At 44.1% G+C, this 14,380-nt stretch overlaps 1 protein-coding gene across 1 annotated transcript in view; it reads right to left on the reverse strand.

Annotated features, from left to right (window-relative positions):
• Positions 1–14,380, reverse strand: part of fbn2b (fibrillin 2b) — a 193,163-nt gene that overhangs the window by 132,891 nt on the left and 45,892 nt on the right. The window contains exon 7 of the mRNA XM_048613904.1: positions 13,883–14,008. Coding sequence (XP_048469861.1) covers positions 13,883–14,008 — 126 coding nt within the window. The remainder of the gene's footprint in view (positions 1–13,882; positions 14,009–14,380) is intronic.

A 14,380-nucleotide genomic window follows, 5' to 3' on the forward strand; every position in this document is an offset into this window, starting at 1 on the left:
TGGTTTTGGGATGCGGTAGGGGGAGGGGAGATTTTGAAGCTTGTGAAATCCACATTGATACCATTGGGCTGCAGGGTTCCCAAGCGGAATATGAGTTGCTGTTCCTGCAACCTTCGGGTGGCATCGTTGTGGCACTGCAGGAGGCCCAGGATGGACATGTCGTCTGAGGAATGGGAGGGGGAGTTGAAATGGTTCGCGACTGGGAGGTGCAGTTGTTTAGTGCGAACCGATCGTAGGTGTTCTGCAAAGCGGTCCCCAAGCCTCCGCTTGGTATCCCCAATGTAGAGGAGGCCACAACTGGTACAGCGGATGCAGTATACCACATTAGCAGATGTGCAGGTGAACATCTGCTTGATGTGGAAAGTCTTCTTGGGGCCTGCGATGGGGGTGAGGGAGGAGGTGTGGGGGCAGCTGTAGCACTTCCTGCGGTTGCAGGGAAAAGTGCCGGGTGTGGTGGGGCTGGAGGGGAGTGTGGAGCATACAAGGGAGTCACGGAGAGAGTCGCCCCTCCGGAAAGCAGATAAGGGTGGGGAGGGAAAAATGTCTTTGGTGGTGGCGTCAGATTGCAGATGGCGGAAGTGTCGGACGATGATGCGTTGGTGGGTTGGTACGTGAGGACGAGGGGGATTCTTTTTTGGTTGTTATTGCGGGGTGGGGTGTGAGGGATGAGTTGCGGGAAATGTGGGAGACACGGTCGAGGGCGTTCTCGACCACTGAGGGGGGGAAGTTGCGGTCCTTGAAAAACGAGGACATCTGAGATGTACAGGAGTGGAATGCCTCATCCTGGGAGCAGATGCGGCGGAGGCGAAGGAGTTGGGAATAGGGGATGGCATTTTTGCAGGAAGGTGGGTGGGAGGAGGTGTATTCTAGGTAGCTGTGGGAGTCGGTGGGCTTGAAATGGATATCGGTTTCTAGGTGGTTGCCAGGGATGGAGACGGAGAGGTCCAGGAAGGTGAGAGAGGTGTTAGAGATGGTCCAGGTGAACTTAAGGTTGGGGTGGAAGGTGTTGGTGAAGTGGATGAACTGTTTGAGCTCCTCGTGGGAGCACGAGGTGGCGCCGATACAGTCATCAATGTACCGGAGGAAGAGGTGGGGTTTAGGGCCAGTGTAGGTACGGAACAGGGATTGTTCCACGTAACCTACAAAGAGGCAGGCATAGCTTGGGCCCATGCGGGTACCCATGGCCACCCCCTTTGTCTGTAGGATGTGGGAGGAATTGAAAGAGAAGTTGTTGAGGGTGAGGACGAGTTCGGCTAAGCAGATGAGGGTGTCAGTCGAGGGGGACTGGTTGGGCCTGCGGGACAGGAAGAAGCGGAGGGCCTTTAGGCCATCTGTATGGAGAATGCAGGTATATAGGGACTGGACGTCCATGGTAAAGATGAGGTATTGGGGACCGGGGAATTGGAAGTTCTGGAGGAAGTGGAGGGCGTGGGTGGTGTCGCGGACGTAGGTAGGGAGTTCCTGGACCAAGGGGGAGAAAATGGAGTCGAGATAGGTGGAGATAAGATCGGTGGGGCAGGAGCAGGCGGAGACAATGGGTCGACCAGGGCAGTCAGGTTTGTGGATTTTGGGAAGGAGATAGAAGCGGGCGGTGTGGGGTTGGGGAACGATGAGGTTGGAGGCCGTGGGTGGGAGGTGACCTGAGGTGATGAGGTTGTGGACGGTTTGGGAGATGATGGTTTGGTGCTCGGGGGTGGGGTCATGATCAAGGGGGTAGTAGGAGAACTGGCATCAGGCCTCGGCGATGTAGAGGTCAGTGCGCCATACTACAACTGCACCTCCCTTGTCCGCAGGTTTTATGGTGAGGTTGGGATTGGAGCGGAGGGCTGCACGTTCTGCGGGGGAGAGGTTGGAGTGGGTGAGAGGGGTGGAGAGGTTGAGGTGATTGATGTCATGACGGCAGTTGGAGATGAAGAGGTCGAAGAAGGGTAGGAGGATTTCACAAGCCTCAAAATCTCCCCTCCCCCTACCGCATCCCAAAACCAGCCCAGCTCGTCACCGCCTCCCTAACCTGTCCTTCCTCCCACCTCAAGCCCCACCCCCATCTCCTACCTACTAATCTCATCCCGCTCCCTTGACCTGTCCGTCCTCCCTGGACTGACCTATCTCCTCCCTACCTCCCCACCTACACTCACCTTTACTGGCTCCATCCCCGCCTCTTTGACCTGTCTGTTTCCTCTCCACCTATCTTCTCCTCTATCCATCTTCTATCCGCCTCTCCCTCTCTCCCTATTTATTTCAGAACCCCCTTCCCCTCCCCCATTTCTGATGAAGGGTCTAGGCCCGAAACATCAGCCTTCCTGCTCCTCTGATGCTGCTTGACCTGCTGTGTTCATCCAGCTTTACACCTTGTTATCTGTTAAAGTCCCAGCTATATCCTCCCGTGTCTCCTACAGATAACGTCTGACCCTGGGGACTTGTCTATGTTAATGTATTTCAAGACACCCAACACTTCCTCCTTTATTATGTTGACCTACCCCAGAGTATTCACATACCTTTCCCTAACCTCAGTATCCCTCACGTTCCTTTCTTTGGTGAATACTGATGTAAAGTACTCATTAAGAATCTTACCCATTTCCTCTGGCTCCACACATAACCTGCTTCCTTTAACGTTGAGAGTCCTAATATATGTATAAAATGCTTTGGTATTCTCTTTAACACTGCTGGCCAGGGACATTTTATAGCCCCTTTTAGCCCTCTTAAGTTCCTGTTTGAGCTCCTTCCTACTTGCTCTATATTCTTCAAGGACTTTGTCTGTTTCTAGTTGCCTAGATCTTAGGTATGCTTCCATTTTTTTGACTAAGCTGATAATTTCCCCTGTCATCTAAGGTTCCAAATTCCTGCCATTACTGTCCTTCATTTTCACAGGAACGTGCCTGTGCTGCACTTTAATCAACTGGTCCTTAAAAGACTCCCAAATGTCAGATGTGGATTTACCCTCAAACAGCTCCTCCCAATCCGCACTCTCCAATTCTTGCCTAATTCGGTTATAGTTGGCCTTCTCCCATATTAACATCTTCATCTGAGGTCCACTCTTGTCCTTATCCATAAGCACCTGAAAACTTATGGTATTATGATCACTATTCCCAAAATGCTCCTGCATTGAAACTTTGACACCTGGCCAGGTTCATTTCCCAATACCAGGTCCAGTATGGCCTCCTTCCTGTTGGACTATCCACGCACTGTTTCAAAAAGTTAGATACACCTAACAAATTGCTCCCCATCCAACATTCCAGCATTAAGGGAGTCCCAGTCAATCGGGGGAAATTAAAATCACTCACCACAACAACACTGTTATTTTCACATCTTTCCAGAATCTGACCTAAGTATCTTTTCCTCTATCTCCCGCTGGCAGCCGGGAGGACTGCAATACAATCCCAGCACTGTGATGGCAGCCTTCCTATTCCTGAGATCTACCCATAATGCCTCACTGCAAGATCCCTCTAGGGTGTCCTCCCTCTATACAACTGTGATATGCTCCCTAACCAGTCATGCAACTCTCCCAACTTTTTTGCTTCTTCCTCTGTCTCGTCTAACATATTGATATGTTAGAACATTAATGGAACATTAGCTGCCAATCCTGTCCCTCTTTCAACCATGACTCTGATAGCAACAACATCACAATTGCATGCATCAATCCAGGCTCTAAATTCATCCGTCTTACCTGTTATACTTCGTGCATTGAAACAAATACAATCCAAGCCTCCAGTTCTGCTAAGCTCAGCAACCTCTCCCTGGCTGCTCTTCATCTTAGCTATATTTGCCTTAGACTCAAGCTCTTCCCCAGTCTCTATACTTACTGAACTGCTGCTCTGGTTCCCACCCACTTGCCACCCAAATTTAAACCCTCTTAAGCAGCACTATTAAACCTCCCTGCCAGGATATTGGTGCCTCTCCAGTTTAGGTGCAACCCGTACTTTTTGTACAGGTCCCACCTTCCCTGACACACATCCCAATAGTGCACATATCTGAAGCCCTCCCCGCTACACCAGCTCTTCAGCCACGCGTTCTCTGTCTCTGTTCCTAGCCTCAGTAGCACGTGGTATGGGCAGTAATCCTGAGATTACTACTCTAGAGGTCCTGCGTTTTAGTTTACTACTGAATTGTCTTTGCAGGACCTTGCCATTCTTCCTACCTATGTCATTTGTGCCAATATGGACAATGACCTCTCTTATTTCAGGATGCCTTGTACCTGCCATAGACATCCATGACCTTGGCACTGGGGAGGCAACATACCTTCCTGCAGTCTCTCTCACAGCCACTGAAGTACCTGACTATCGAATCTCCAATTACTATTGCTCTGCTTTGCTTTGTCCCTCCCTTCAGTACAGCAGGGCCAGCGTGGTGCCACTGCTCTGGCTGCTGCTCTAACCTAAGGGGCCAACCCTCTCCCCATCAGTATCCAGAACAGAATAAATCTAATGTACAAAGTCTTGCCACATCTAGCTGTGAATGTTGGTGGATAATGAAACAACTGACGGAAGGGGTAGGGTCCTCAAATATCCCCATTTCCTCAATGATGTGGAACCTCTTACTATGTTGGTGTACAAGAGAAAGCTGAAGCATTTGCAACCAACTTCAGTCAGAAGTGATTCATCTAGGCCACCTCCTGATGTCCCCAACATCACAGATGCAAGTTTCCAGCCAACTCAGTTCACTCCATGATCAATTTTGAGCTTCCTACCTGAGCCACAAACAAAGGCATGAGGTAAATTACATTGGAGTTTTAAACATGTGGCTCAAAGATTGATGCAGGGGAATAAAACAAAGGAAGCTGGATATCTGAAACAATATGAAAAAACAGAAAGTGCTGGAGAAACTCAGCAGGTCCTTCGGCTTCAGAGGAGACAAAACAGAGTTAACGTTACAAGTTCTGACAAAAAGGGTCACAGGACTCGAAATGTTCTCTCCACAGATGCTGCCACATCTGTTGAGCTTCTCTGACAAGTTCTGGGTTTTCTTTTGGTTTAGGAGAGATTGAGTTTTGATTCATGGAGCACTGGTACCAGTAGTGGGGGGCTGTACCATTCAGACTTCATCTGAACCATGCCCTGAACCCTGGGAACTGGAAACAGTGTTCTGGCAGGTTGTGTAACAAGGGTGGTCAAGAGCATTTCAAACTAGATAGTGGAGACAAAGAATCAGGTTTGAGAAGATGTATTAAATTGTTGAGAGAAGACAATGCAAAAGCGCAAGCAAAGGCAAAGGAAATGAAGATCAGAGCATCCCAAGTGTGCAATTCTAAGAGTCCATCAGCAGGTAAGTTGAGAGCTTATAAAAATAGCAAAAAGACAGAATGAAAGGCTCTATATTTGAACACATGTAGCACTGTAACACACAGATGAACTGACAGCATAACTAGAAATAAATATGTACAATCTGGTAGCCATTACAAAGACATGGCTGCAAATAAACCAAGATTGGGATCTGAATAATTCAAGAAATGAAAACAGAAATTGCTGGAGAAACTCAGCAGGTCTGGCAGAATCTCTGGGAAGAAAGCAGAGTTAATGTTTCAAATCCAGTGACTTTTATTTCAGATCACCAGCACCTGCGGTTCTTGTTTTATTTTACCTGAATATTTAAGGGTACGTGACATTTAGAAATGAAGTGAAGCTAGGAAAACGTGAATGGATAGTTCTGTTAATTGAGGATGACACTGACACAATAGAGAGAGATTACTGTTGTTCTGAAGTTCAAGATTTGAGTAGAGATGAGAAGTAGTAAAAATAAGAAGTTGCTTGTGGTAGTGGCATATAGATTCCCGAACATTAACCACACAGCAGGACAGGTTATACTGTATATATCGTGGGGGTCTGTCAGAATGGTATGTTGATAATCTTGGGTGATTTTAATGTACATAGAAACTGGACAAATCAGATTGGAAAAGGTAGTCTGGATGATAAGTATTTTTGGGAGCAGCATTTCCTGGAGCCAAATGAGAGCAAGCTGTTCTACATCTGAAAATGTGTACAGTGAGACATGATTAATGAATAATCTCATAGTGAGGGCATACCTAGATAGTGATGATCACATGATCAGTTTGAGGCAGAGAACAGTGGATCTAAGATTAGTGTTTCAAATTTAAATAAGGGCAATTATGAGGGTATGATGTTAGAGCTAGCCTTAGTGAACTGGGAAATGAGAATGTGGAATAGGTCAGTACAGATACAGTGGTTGACGTTTAAGGAGATATTTTAGATGTACTCAGAAAAGGGGCATACAATTGAGGAAGAATAATTCTACAGGAAGTTTGCAGTATCTGTGGCTAACTAAGCTCATTTAAGATAGACCAAAATAAAAGAAATTGCATAATTCTACAAAGATAGGTGACACGCCAGAAGATGTGACAGAATATAAAGAACAGCAAAGAATGATTAAGATTAATAATCTTAGGGAGAAATTAACGGGTAATAAGAAAAAGCTAGAAATATAAAAACAGATCATAAGAGCACAGGTATTTGAAATGGAAATGAATAAATAATGTGAGTGATGGTCCTCCAGAGAGGATTCTGGGTATTAATAATGGAAATAATTAGATGGCAAATGAATTGTACAGCTATTTTGCATCTGTCAACATGGTAGAGGTCACAAATAACATCCCGAAATTAATTGTTAATGAGGATATAAAGGAGAGGGTGCCCCTTTTCATGGGGCGCTGGCATCAGTTCTGGGACAGGAGGGACCTATACCGCTGGGATGGACTCCACCTGAACAGGGCCGGGTCTAGTGTTCTGGCGAAAAGGGTAAGTAGGGTGGTTAATAGGACATTAAACTAGTAAGTAGGGGGGAAGGGAGAAGTGAGCATAGAGGGAAAATAACAATTAATGTAAGGCAAAGCAGCAGGTTAGCAGGTGACAAGGAAGATTCAACTCCATTGAAAATTAAGAAAAAAGTTAAAGGGAAGGAGAACTCAAGAGTTGTTAGTAATGGAGGTAATAGGACCCAAAAAGAAGGTGCAAAAACTGGCATAAGGGCACTTTATCTGAATGCTCAGAGCATTCGAAACAAGGTGGATGAGTTGACGGTGCAAATCATGGCAAATGGGTATGATTTAGTGGCCATTACAGAGACATGGTTACAGAATGGTCATGACTGGAAGTTAAATATCCAGGGGTATCAAACTGTTCGGAAAGATAGACAGGAAGATAAGGGAGGTGGTGTTGCTCTGATTTTTAAGGATGTTATCAGGGCGGTAGTGAGAGATGATATAGGTTCGACTGAACAAAATGTCGAATCCATTTGGGTGGAAATTAGGAATAGCAGGGAGAAGAAATCACTGATAGGTGTGGTCGAAAGGCCACCAAATAATGACATCGTGGTGAGGCAGGCAATAAACATAGAAATAGCTAATGCATGTAAAAATGGTACAGCAATTATCATGGGGGATTTTAATCTACATATCAATTGGTCAAACCAGGTCGGTCATGGCAGCCTTGAGGAGGGGTTTATAGAATGCATCCGCAATAATTTCCTTGAACAATATGCAATGGAACCTACGAGGGAGCAAGCTATCCTAGATCTAGTCCTGTGTAATGAGACAGGAATAATTAATGATCTCACAGTTAGGGATCCTCTCGGAAGGAGCGATGGTATGGTCGAATTTAAAATACAGATGGAGCATGAGAAGGTTAAATCCAGTACCTATGTCCTGTGCTTAAACAAAGGAGACTATGAAGGAATGAGGGAGGAGTTAGCTAAGGCAGAATGGGAGCAAAAGCTTTATGGTGGGTCAATTGAGGAACAGTGAAGGACTTTCAAAACGATTTTTCACAGTGCTCAGTAGAAGTATACTCCAGTGATAAGTAAGAACTGTAGGAAAAGAGACAGCCAGCCATGGATGTCTAAGGAAATAAAGGAAAGTATCAGATTGAAAAAAAAACATACAAAAAAGCAAAGAGTAGTGGGAAACTAGTAGACTGGGAAATCTTTAAAGGCCAACAGAAAGCCACAAAAAAAGTTATAAAGAAAAGTAAGATAGATTATGAGAGTAAACTAGCTCAGAATATAAAAACAGGCAGCAAAAGTTTCTATAAATATGTAAATCGTAAAAGAGTGGCGAAGGTGAACATTGGTCCTTTAGAGGATGAGAAGGCCAATTTAATTACTGGGAATGAGGATATAGCCGAGACATTAAACAGTTATTTCGTGTCGGTCTTCACAGTGGAAAACACAAATAACATGCCAAAAACTAATGGCAAGAAGGTTATAGCAGGTAAGGACCTAGAAACTATCATTATCACTAAGGAGGCAGTGCTGGGCAAGCTAATGGGGCTAAAGGTAGACAAGTCTCCTGGCCCTGATGAAATGCATCCTAGGGTACTAAAAGAGATGATGGGGGAAATAGCAAATGCACTAGTAATTATTTACCAAAATTCACTGGACTCTGGGGTGGTTCCCGCAGATTGGAAAACAGCCAATGTGACGCCACTGTTTAAAAAAGGAAGTAGACAAAAAGCAGGTAACTATAGGCCAGTTAGCTTAACTTCGGTAGTGGGGAAAATGCTTGAATCTATCATTAAGGAAGAAATAGCAAGACATCTGGATATAAATTGTCCCATTGGGAACACCCAGCATGGGTTCATGAAGGGTAGGTCATGTTTAACTAATTTGGTGGAATTCTTTGAGGACATTACTTGCATGGTGGACAATGGGGAACCTGTGGACGTGGTGTATCTGGATTTCCAGAAGGCATTTGACAAGGTGCCACACCAAAGGCTGCTACATAAGATAAAGTTGCACGGTATTACAGGTAATGTATTGGCACGGATAGAGGATTGGTTGACCAGTAGAAAGCAAATGGGTGTTTTTCTGGTTGGTGGTCAATGGCTAGTGGTGTACCTCAGGGATCAGTGTTGGGACCGCAATTGTTTACAATTTACATAGATGATTTGGAGTTGGGGACTAAGTGTCGTGTGTCAAAATTTGCAGATGACACTAAGGTGAGTGGTAGAGCAAAGTGTGTAGAAGACACTGAGAGTCTGCAGAGGGATATAGATAGTCTAAGTGAGTGGGCAAAGGGCTGGCAGATGGAGTACAATGTTGATAAGTGTGAGGTCATCCATTTTGGTAGGAATAACAGAAAAATGGACTATGTTTTAAATGGTAAAAAATTGCAGCACGCTGCTGTGCAGAGGGACTTGGATGTCCTTGTGTATGAATCGCTAAAAGTAGGATTGCAGGTGCAGCAGGTAATTAAAAAGGCAAATGGAATTTTGTCTGCCATTGCTTGAGGGATGGAGTTTAAAAACAGGGAGGCTATGCTGCAGCTGTATAGGGTCCTGGTGACGCCACACCTGGAGTACGTGTGCAGTTTTGGTCTCCTTACTTGAGAAGGGACATACTAGCACTGGAGGGGGTGCAGAGAAGATTCACTTGGTTGATTCCAGAGTTGAGAGGGTTGGATTATGAGGACAGACTGAGTAGACTGGGATTATACTCATTGGAATTCAGAAGAATGAGGGGAGATCTTATAGAAACATATAAGATTATGAAGGGAATAGATAAAGTGGAGGCAGGGAGGTTGTTTCCGCTCGTAGTTGAAACTAGGACTAGAGGGCATCGCCTCAAAATAAAGGGAAGCGGATGTAGGACTGAGGTCAGGAGGAACTTCTTCACCCAAAGGGTTGTGAATCTGTGGAATTCCCTGTCCAGTGAAGCAGTTGAAGCTACCTCACTGAATGTGTTTAAGGCAAGGCTAGATAAATTTTTGAACAGTAAAGGAATTAAGGGTTATGGTGAGTGGGTGGGTAAGTAGAGCTGAGTCTCAAAGATCAGCCATGATCTTATTAAATGGCGGGGCAGGTTCGAGGGGCCAGATGGCCTACTCCTGCTCCTCGTTCTTATGTTCTTATGTTCTTAACTCAAAATAGTTTGATTTACCTGGGAGTTAGTATTGAGAAAATTATTGAATGAAAAGCTGACAAGTCCCAAGGTTCTGACAGACTTCCTGAAAGGATCTTAAAGATCCTTTAAAGATGCTAAAACAGTAGTTCTTTGGCTTAATTTTCCAAAGAATAATGTCGACTCAACCTCATTGCTAAGGATGAGCAGTGGTATTGGGACACAGCACAAAAGCATCTTCCATAGAATCAAGCAATTAGAAATGAAAATGCCAGGGCTGAGATACTACAATGTCAATGATGAAGGCACCTTGCAGTGTGATACCATTGGGATAGGACTTAGAGCAGTTATTATGCAGACAGGACAACCAGTTGCATATGGCTCTGTGTTAATGCAAACGGAATTGTTCTACGCTCAGATAGAGAAGGAGTACCTGGTTATTGTCTTTGCTTGTGAACATTTAAATCAATACCTGCTTGAGGGAGACAAAGTGACAACCTCAGCCACTTCAAAATATATTTCTCAAACCACTTCTATCTGCTTCAAAGTGTCTGCAAAGAATGTTACTTTGTTTGCATCTGGATATGACATACAATCAATGAGAACAAATGTAGCTTGTTGACCTGTTCTGAGGAAGGGTCACCGGACCAAAATGTTAATTCTGATTTTCTCTTCGCAGGTGCTGCCACACCTGCTGAGCTTTTCTAGCAACTTCTGTTTTTGTAGCTTGTTGACATACTGCTAAGAGCAGCAGTCCCTATGAAGACAGTTGAGGACACTAAGACAGAGAGTAAAATGGGGAGGTAGTGGCATAATGGCAATGTCACTGAACAAATAATCCAGGACCCCAGGCTAATGTTCTGGGGACCAGGGTTTGAATCTCACCATGGCAGATGGCATTATCTGAATCCAATAAACATCTAAAATAAAAAGCTAGCCTAATGGTGACCATACAAACACCGCCAATTGCTGTAAAACCCATCTAGGTCACTAATGTCCTTTAGGGAAGGAAACCTGCCATCCTTACCTGGTCTCGCATTTGACCCCAGAACCATAGCAATATGGTTGATTCTGATTTCTGGGCAATTAGGGGTGAGCATTAAATGCTGGCCTAGCTAGCAATGCACTCATTCCATGAATGAATTTTTAAAAAAATCTTCCAGAATCAATAACAGCAAGCAAAATCAACTCAGCAGAGGCACTGAATCGGAAAGACAAGTGTCCTGCTTAAATCAAGCAAACTATACAACAGGAAGAAATGCTTCCAGTGCTGTAGGAAGTAGTGATGTAGAATAGAGATGATGTGAAATCCCAGCACTGCATTTGTACAAGGAAATAAGCCAATATTTTATGGAGATTGAGAATTCGCAGTAAAGCATGTCCATACTAGCCATCAAGGAATTGAGTCTAGTCTGAGGAAAGTAAGTGAATTGCTCTACTGGCCACATATAACCAAGGAGATTAAGGACTACATTAACCAGTTCTGTGTTTGTAATGACTGGTAAGCTAAGGAGCTGTTTGTGACTTCCCTAATAGACCATGGAGGAAACCACTTCACTATCCCAGGAACTAATTGTCTTGTCACCATTTGCTACTATTCTGACTACTGGAAGTTCGATCAGCTGATGTCAATGTTAACAGTGATTTTGTAGAACGTAGACATGGCTGTGAAAATCTCCAGAAAAAACTGAGGCAAATTCTGCAAAGACTTGTATGAAGGCAATCCTTCAGTGGAGAAATATACCAACTGAACACATGGAAAGTAGTACAGTCCATTCCACACCCAAAATACTCTTTCAGTAGACAGAAATCTAGCAAGTCAGAAGTAGTAACAGCTATGAGTGACAAACCCAAAATGAAACAACAGAAAGACAAATTTCACTTTGTCTCCATATTGAGGAGAGTTAATGTTTGCAGGTGCAGCACCAAACAAGGGGACTGCTTTGTCCAGGGTGATGTCAAACTTCTTCAGTGTTGTTGGAGCTGCTCTCATCCTGGTAAGTGGGGGGTATTCTATCAGACTCCTGACTTGTGCCTTATAAATGTTGGACAGGCTTTGGGGAGTCAGGAGTTGAGTTACTCACTGTAGGACGTCGAACCTCTGACCTGCTGTTAAATTTACTGTATTTATGTGGCTAGTCCAGTCCAGTTTCTGATCAATGATAACCCTCCAGAAGTTGATAGTGAGGTTATTTAGGCTTTGGCATATTAATGCTTTGGAAGGTCAAGCAGCAATTATTAAATTCTCTCTTGGTTATTACCTGGCACTTGTGTGACGTGAATGATCCTTGCCGATTATCAGCTTAGGCCTAAATATTATCCAGGTTTTGTACTTTTACATAGATTGTGTGAGGATCATGTGTTGGCATGATTTGGCACTAAGTTGGCACAGGTTTATAAGAAGACACGGGAATGAATTTGGGAACAGTCTGATATAGAAGGCATGACATACTACTGAGGAAGGTGGAGGGGCATGAGTTGGCATGGGAGCTTATGAGGAGGCATGAAAGTGGGTAGAGCCAGTGTTGGCATGGAAGGGTCATGAAGAATAACAGTGGGTTGAGAGTTAAAGGCCCTATTATTTAGTCACCCATCATGAACAAATTCCCAGATCACCAATGTGGGCCTTTTAACTCATCAGCCTCATGACTTGGCAGTGCCTTTAGCTGTTTCCAGGGCCAGTAGGATCAACTCTAGTCAATGCCCACCACCTCCCCTTCCCCAACTCCACTAAGAAGAAAGATCCCATTATTCAAAGTTATTTGACCTGAGGCAGGCACAATGAGTTGGGAGATTTCCTGATTCTGCACATATGCCTAAGAGAGAGCTGAAACCGTGGACCAATGTGTAACAGGAATATTAGAAAAGAGACGAAGAATTGACTGAGGAGAACATCGCAGTGCTGAAAAGTGAGGATGTCCCAGAGGGGTCAAAGACAAATTCAATTTGGCTAGAGTTGGGGAACAAAGATAGTTCATGTCATTACTCAGTGCAGTCCTTGACCAGCAACTAATGGGGAAGAATCAAAGTCCAAATTTGCAAGTAAAGTACAGAGACTGCAAGAAATACAGAGTAATTGGGGGACTTTAATTATCCAAACATAGACTGGGGTAGTAACTGATGAGAAAGGCAGAAAGGGATAAGAGTTCCGATAATGTGCTCAGGATGATTTTTTAAAAAGCAGTTTTGTTTCCAGTCCAACCAAGAAGGAGACATTGTTGACATGGTTCCTAACGATGAAGAAAAAGGTCGAGATTAAGATGAAGAAACAAAAGTGTAAGGTGGATAAATAAAACTAGGAAAGCTCTCTGAATGTAAAAGGTGGGGAATTGAGAAAGCAAATAAGACAAATAAAGACAGAATAGAAAAAGAATCAGATAAGCTAACAGAAATCAGAATTAGAATTTGAATTTAAATTTAAATTAGGCTTATTGTATTCAAATACGGGGATACATCAGAACAACAAAAATTGTACAAAGTCGCCATTCCTGGCACCATCTCAGATACAAAGTTACCTCAGTACAAATTCTCAGGTATAACTTTGAAAAATGAAGAAAGTAAAGTTAAAAGATAAGCATCACAGTCCTTGTAAAGCTAGGTACAAAGACATCTGGGTACAAAATCCTAGGCATAAATTAGAGAAATAAAGAAATGAAGGTAAAAGTTCAGCATTACAATCTTTCTGAAACAGGGAGTCTGTGCTGGGCTCCACCTCGAGCCCAGGAGTCTGTGTTGGTAAAGGAAATCCCAAAGTCTTCTCTCAGTATTTAAAGGGCAAAATGTTGGTAAAATGGGGTGTGTGGTTGATTAGGAACCAAAAAGTGGATTTACGATGAAGGCAAGAGTATGGTGAGGATATTTAATGAGTAAGGAGATCTGCCTTCACCAAAGAAGATCTGGTGGTAGCCCTCAGCATGTAAACAGCAAATTATCTCCTTAATCCCACATGCTCTAGGAAGGGTAATTAAATGGATAGACTGAGACATTCACAGCAACAGAGAGTGGAACACATGCATTTGTCACAGCAAGTTTCACCTACCTTCACACTTCTGCGTGTTCTCACTCTGTTTGTGCCCAGCTGGACATTTGCATTCATAGGATCCCACGGTGTTGATGCAGTTTCCTCCTTGACACAGGCCTGGGATTGCCTGACACTCATCCACATCTGCCGAAGAAAACAGGTCACCTTTAACTCATTGTTGAAGCCGGAAGTATGTTCTGGGGTTCGCCAATCTCAACACAGGCTGAGGACACCTGTGGCAGCAGACTTACAGTCATGGTATTTCAAACCCTGATCTACAATTACCTGAAAGATTTAGGATTAAGACTTAAGAAGCAGAAACAGGCCTTTTGGCCCATCAAGCCTGCTCTGCAATTCAGTGAGATCATGGCTGAACAAATTAATCTCAACTTCACTTTCCTGCTTTATCCTTGTGCACAGACTCTGTATTTCCAGCACCTCAAATTAATTAAGGGCCCTGATTAACTCTGTGTACACTGGGTCTGTATTTACTGTCCCTGATTACCTGTGTACACT

This window comes from Rhincodon typus, chromosome 29 (genome assembly GCF_021869965.1).
Source record: "Rhincodon typus isolate 14 chromosome 29, sRhiTyp1.1, whole genome shotgun sequence".
Taxonomy (NCBI): domain Eukaryota; kingdom Metazoa; phylum Chordata; class Chondrichthyes; order Orectolobiformes; family Rhincodontidae; genus Rhincodon; species Rhincodon typus.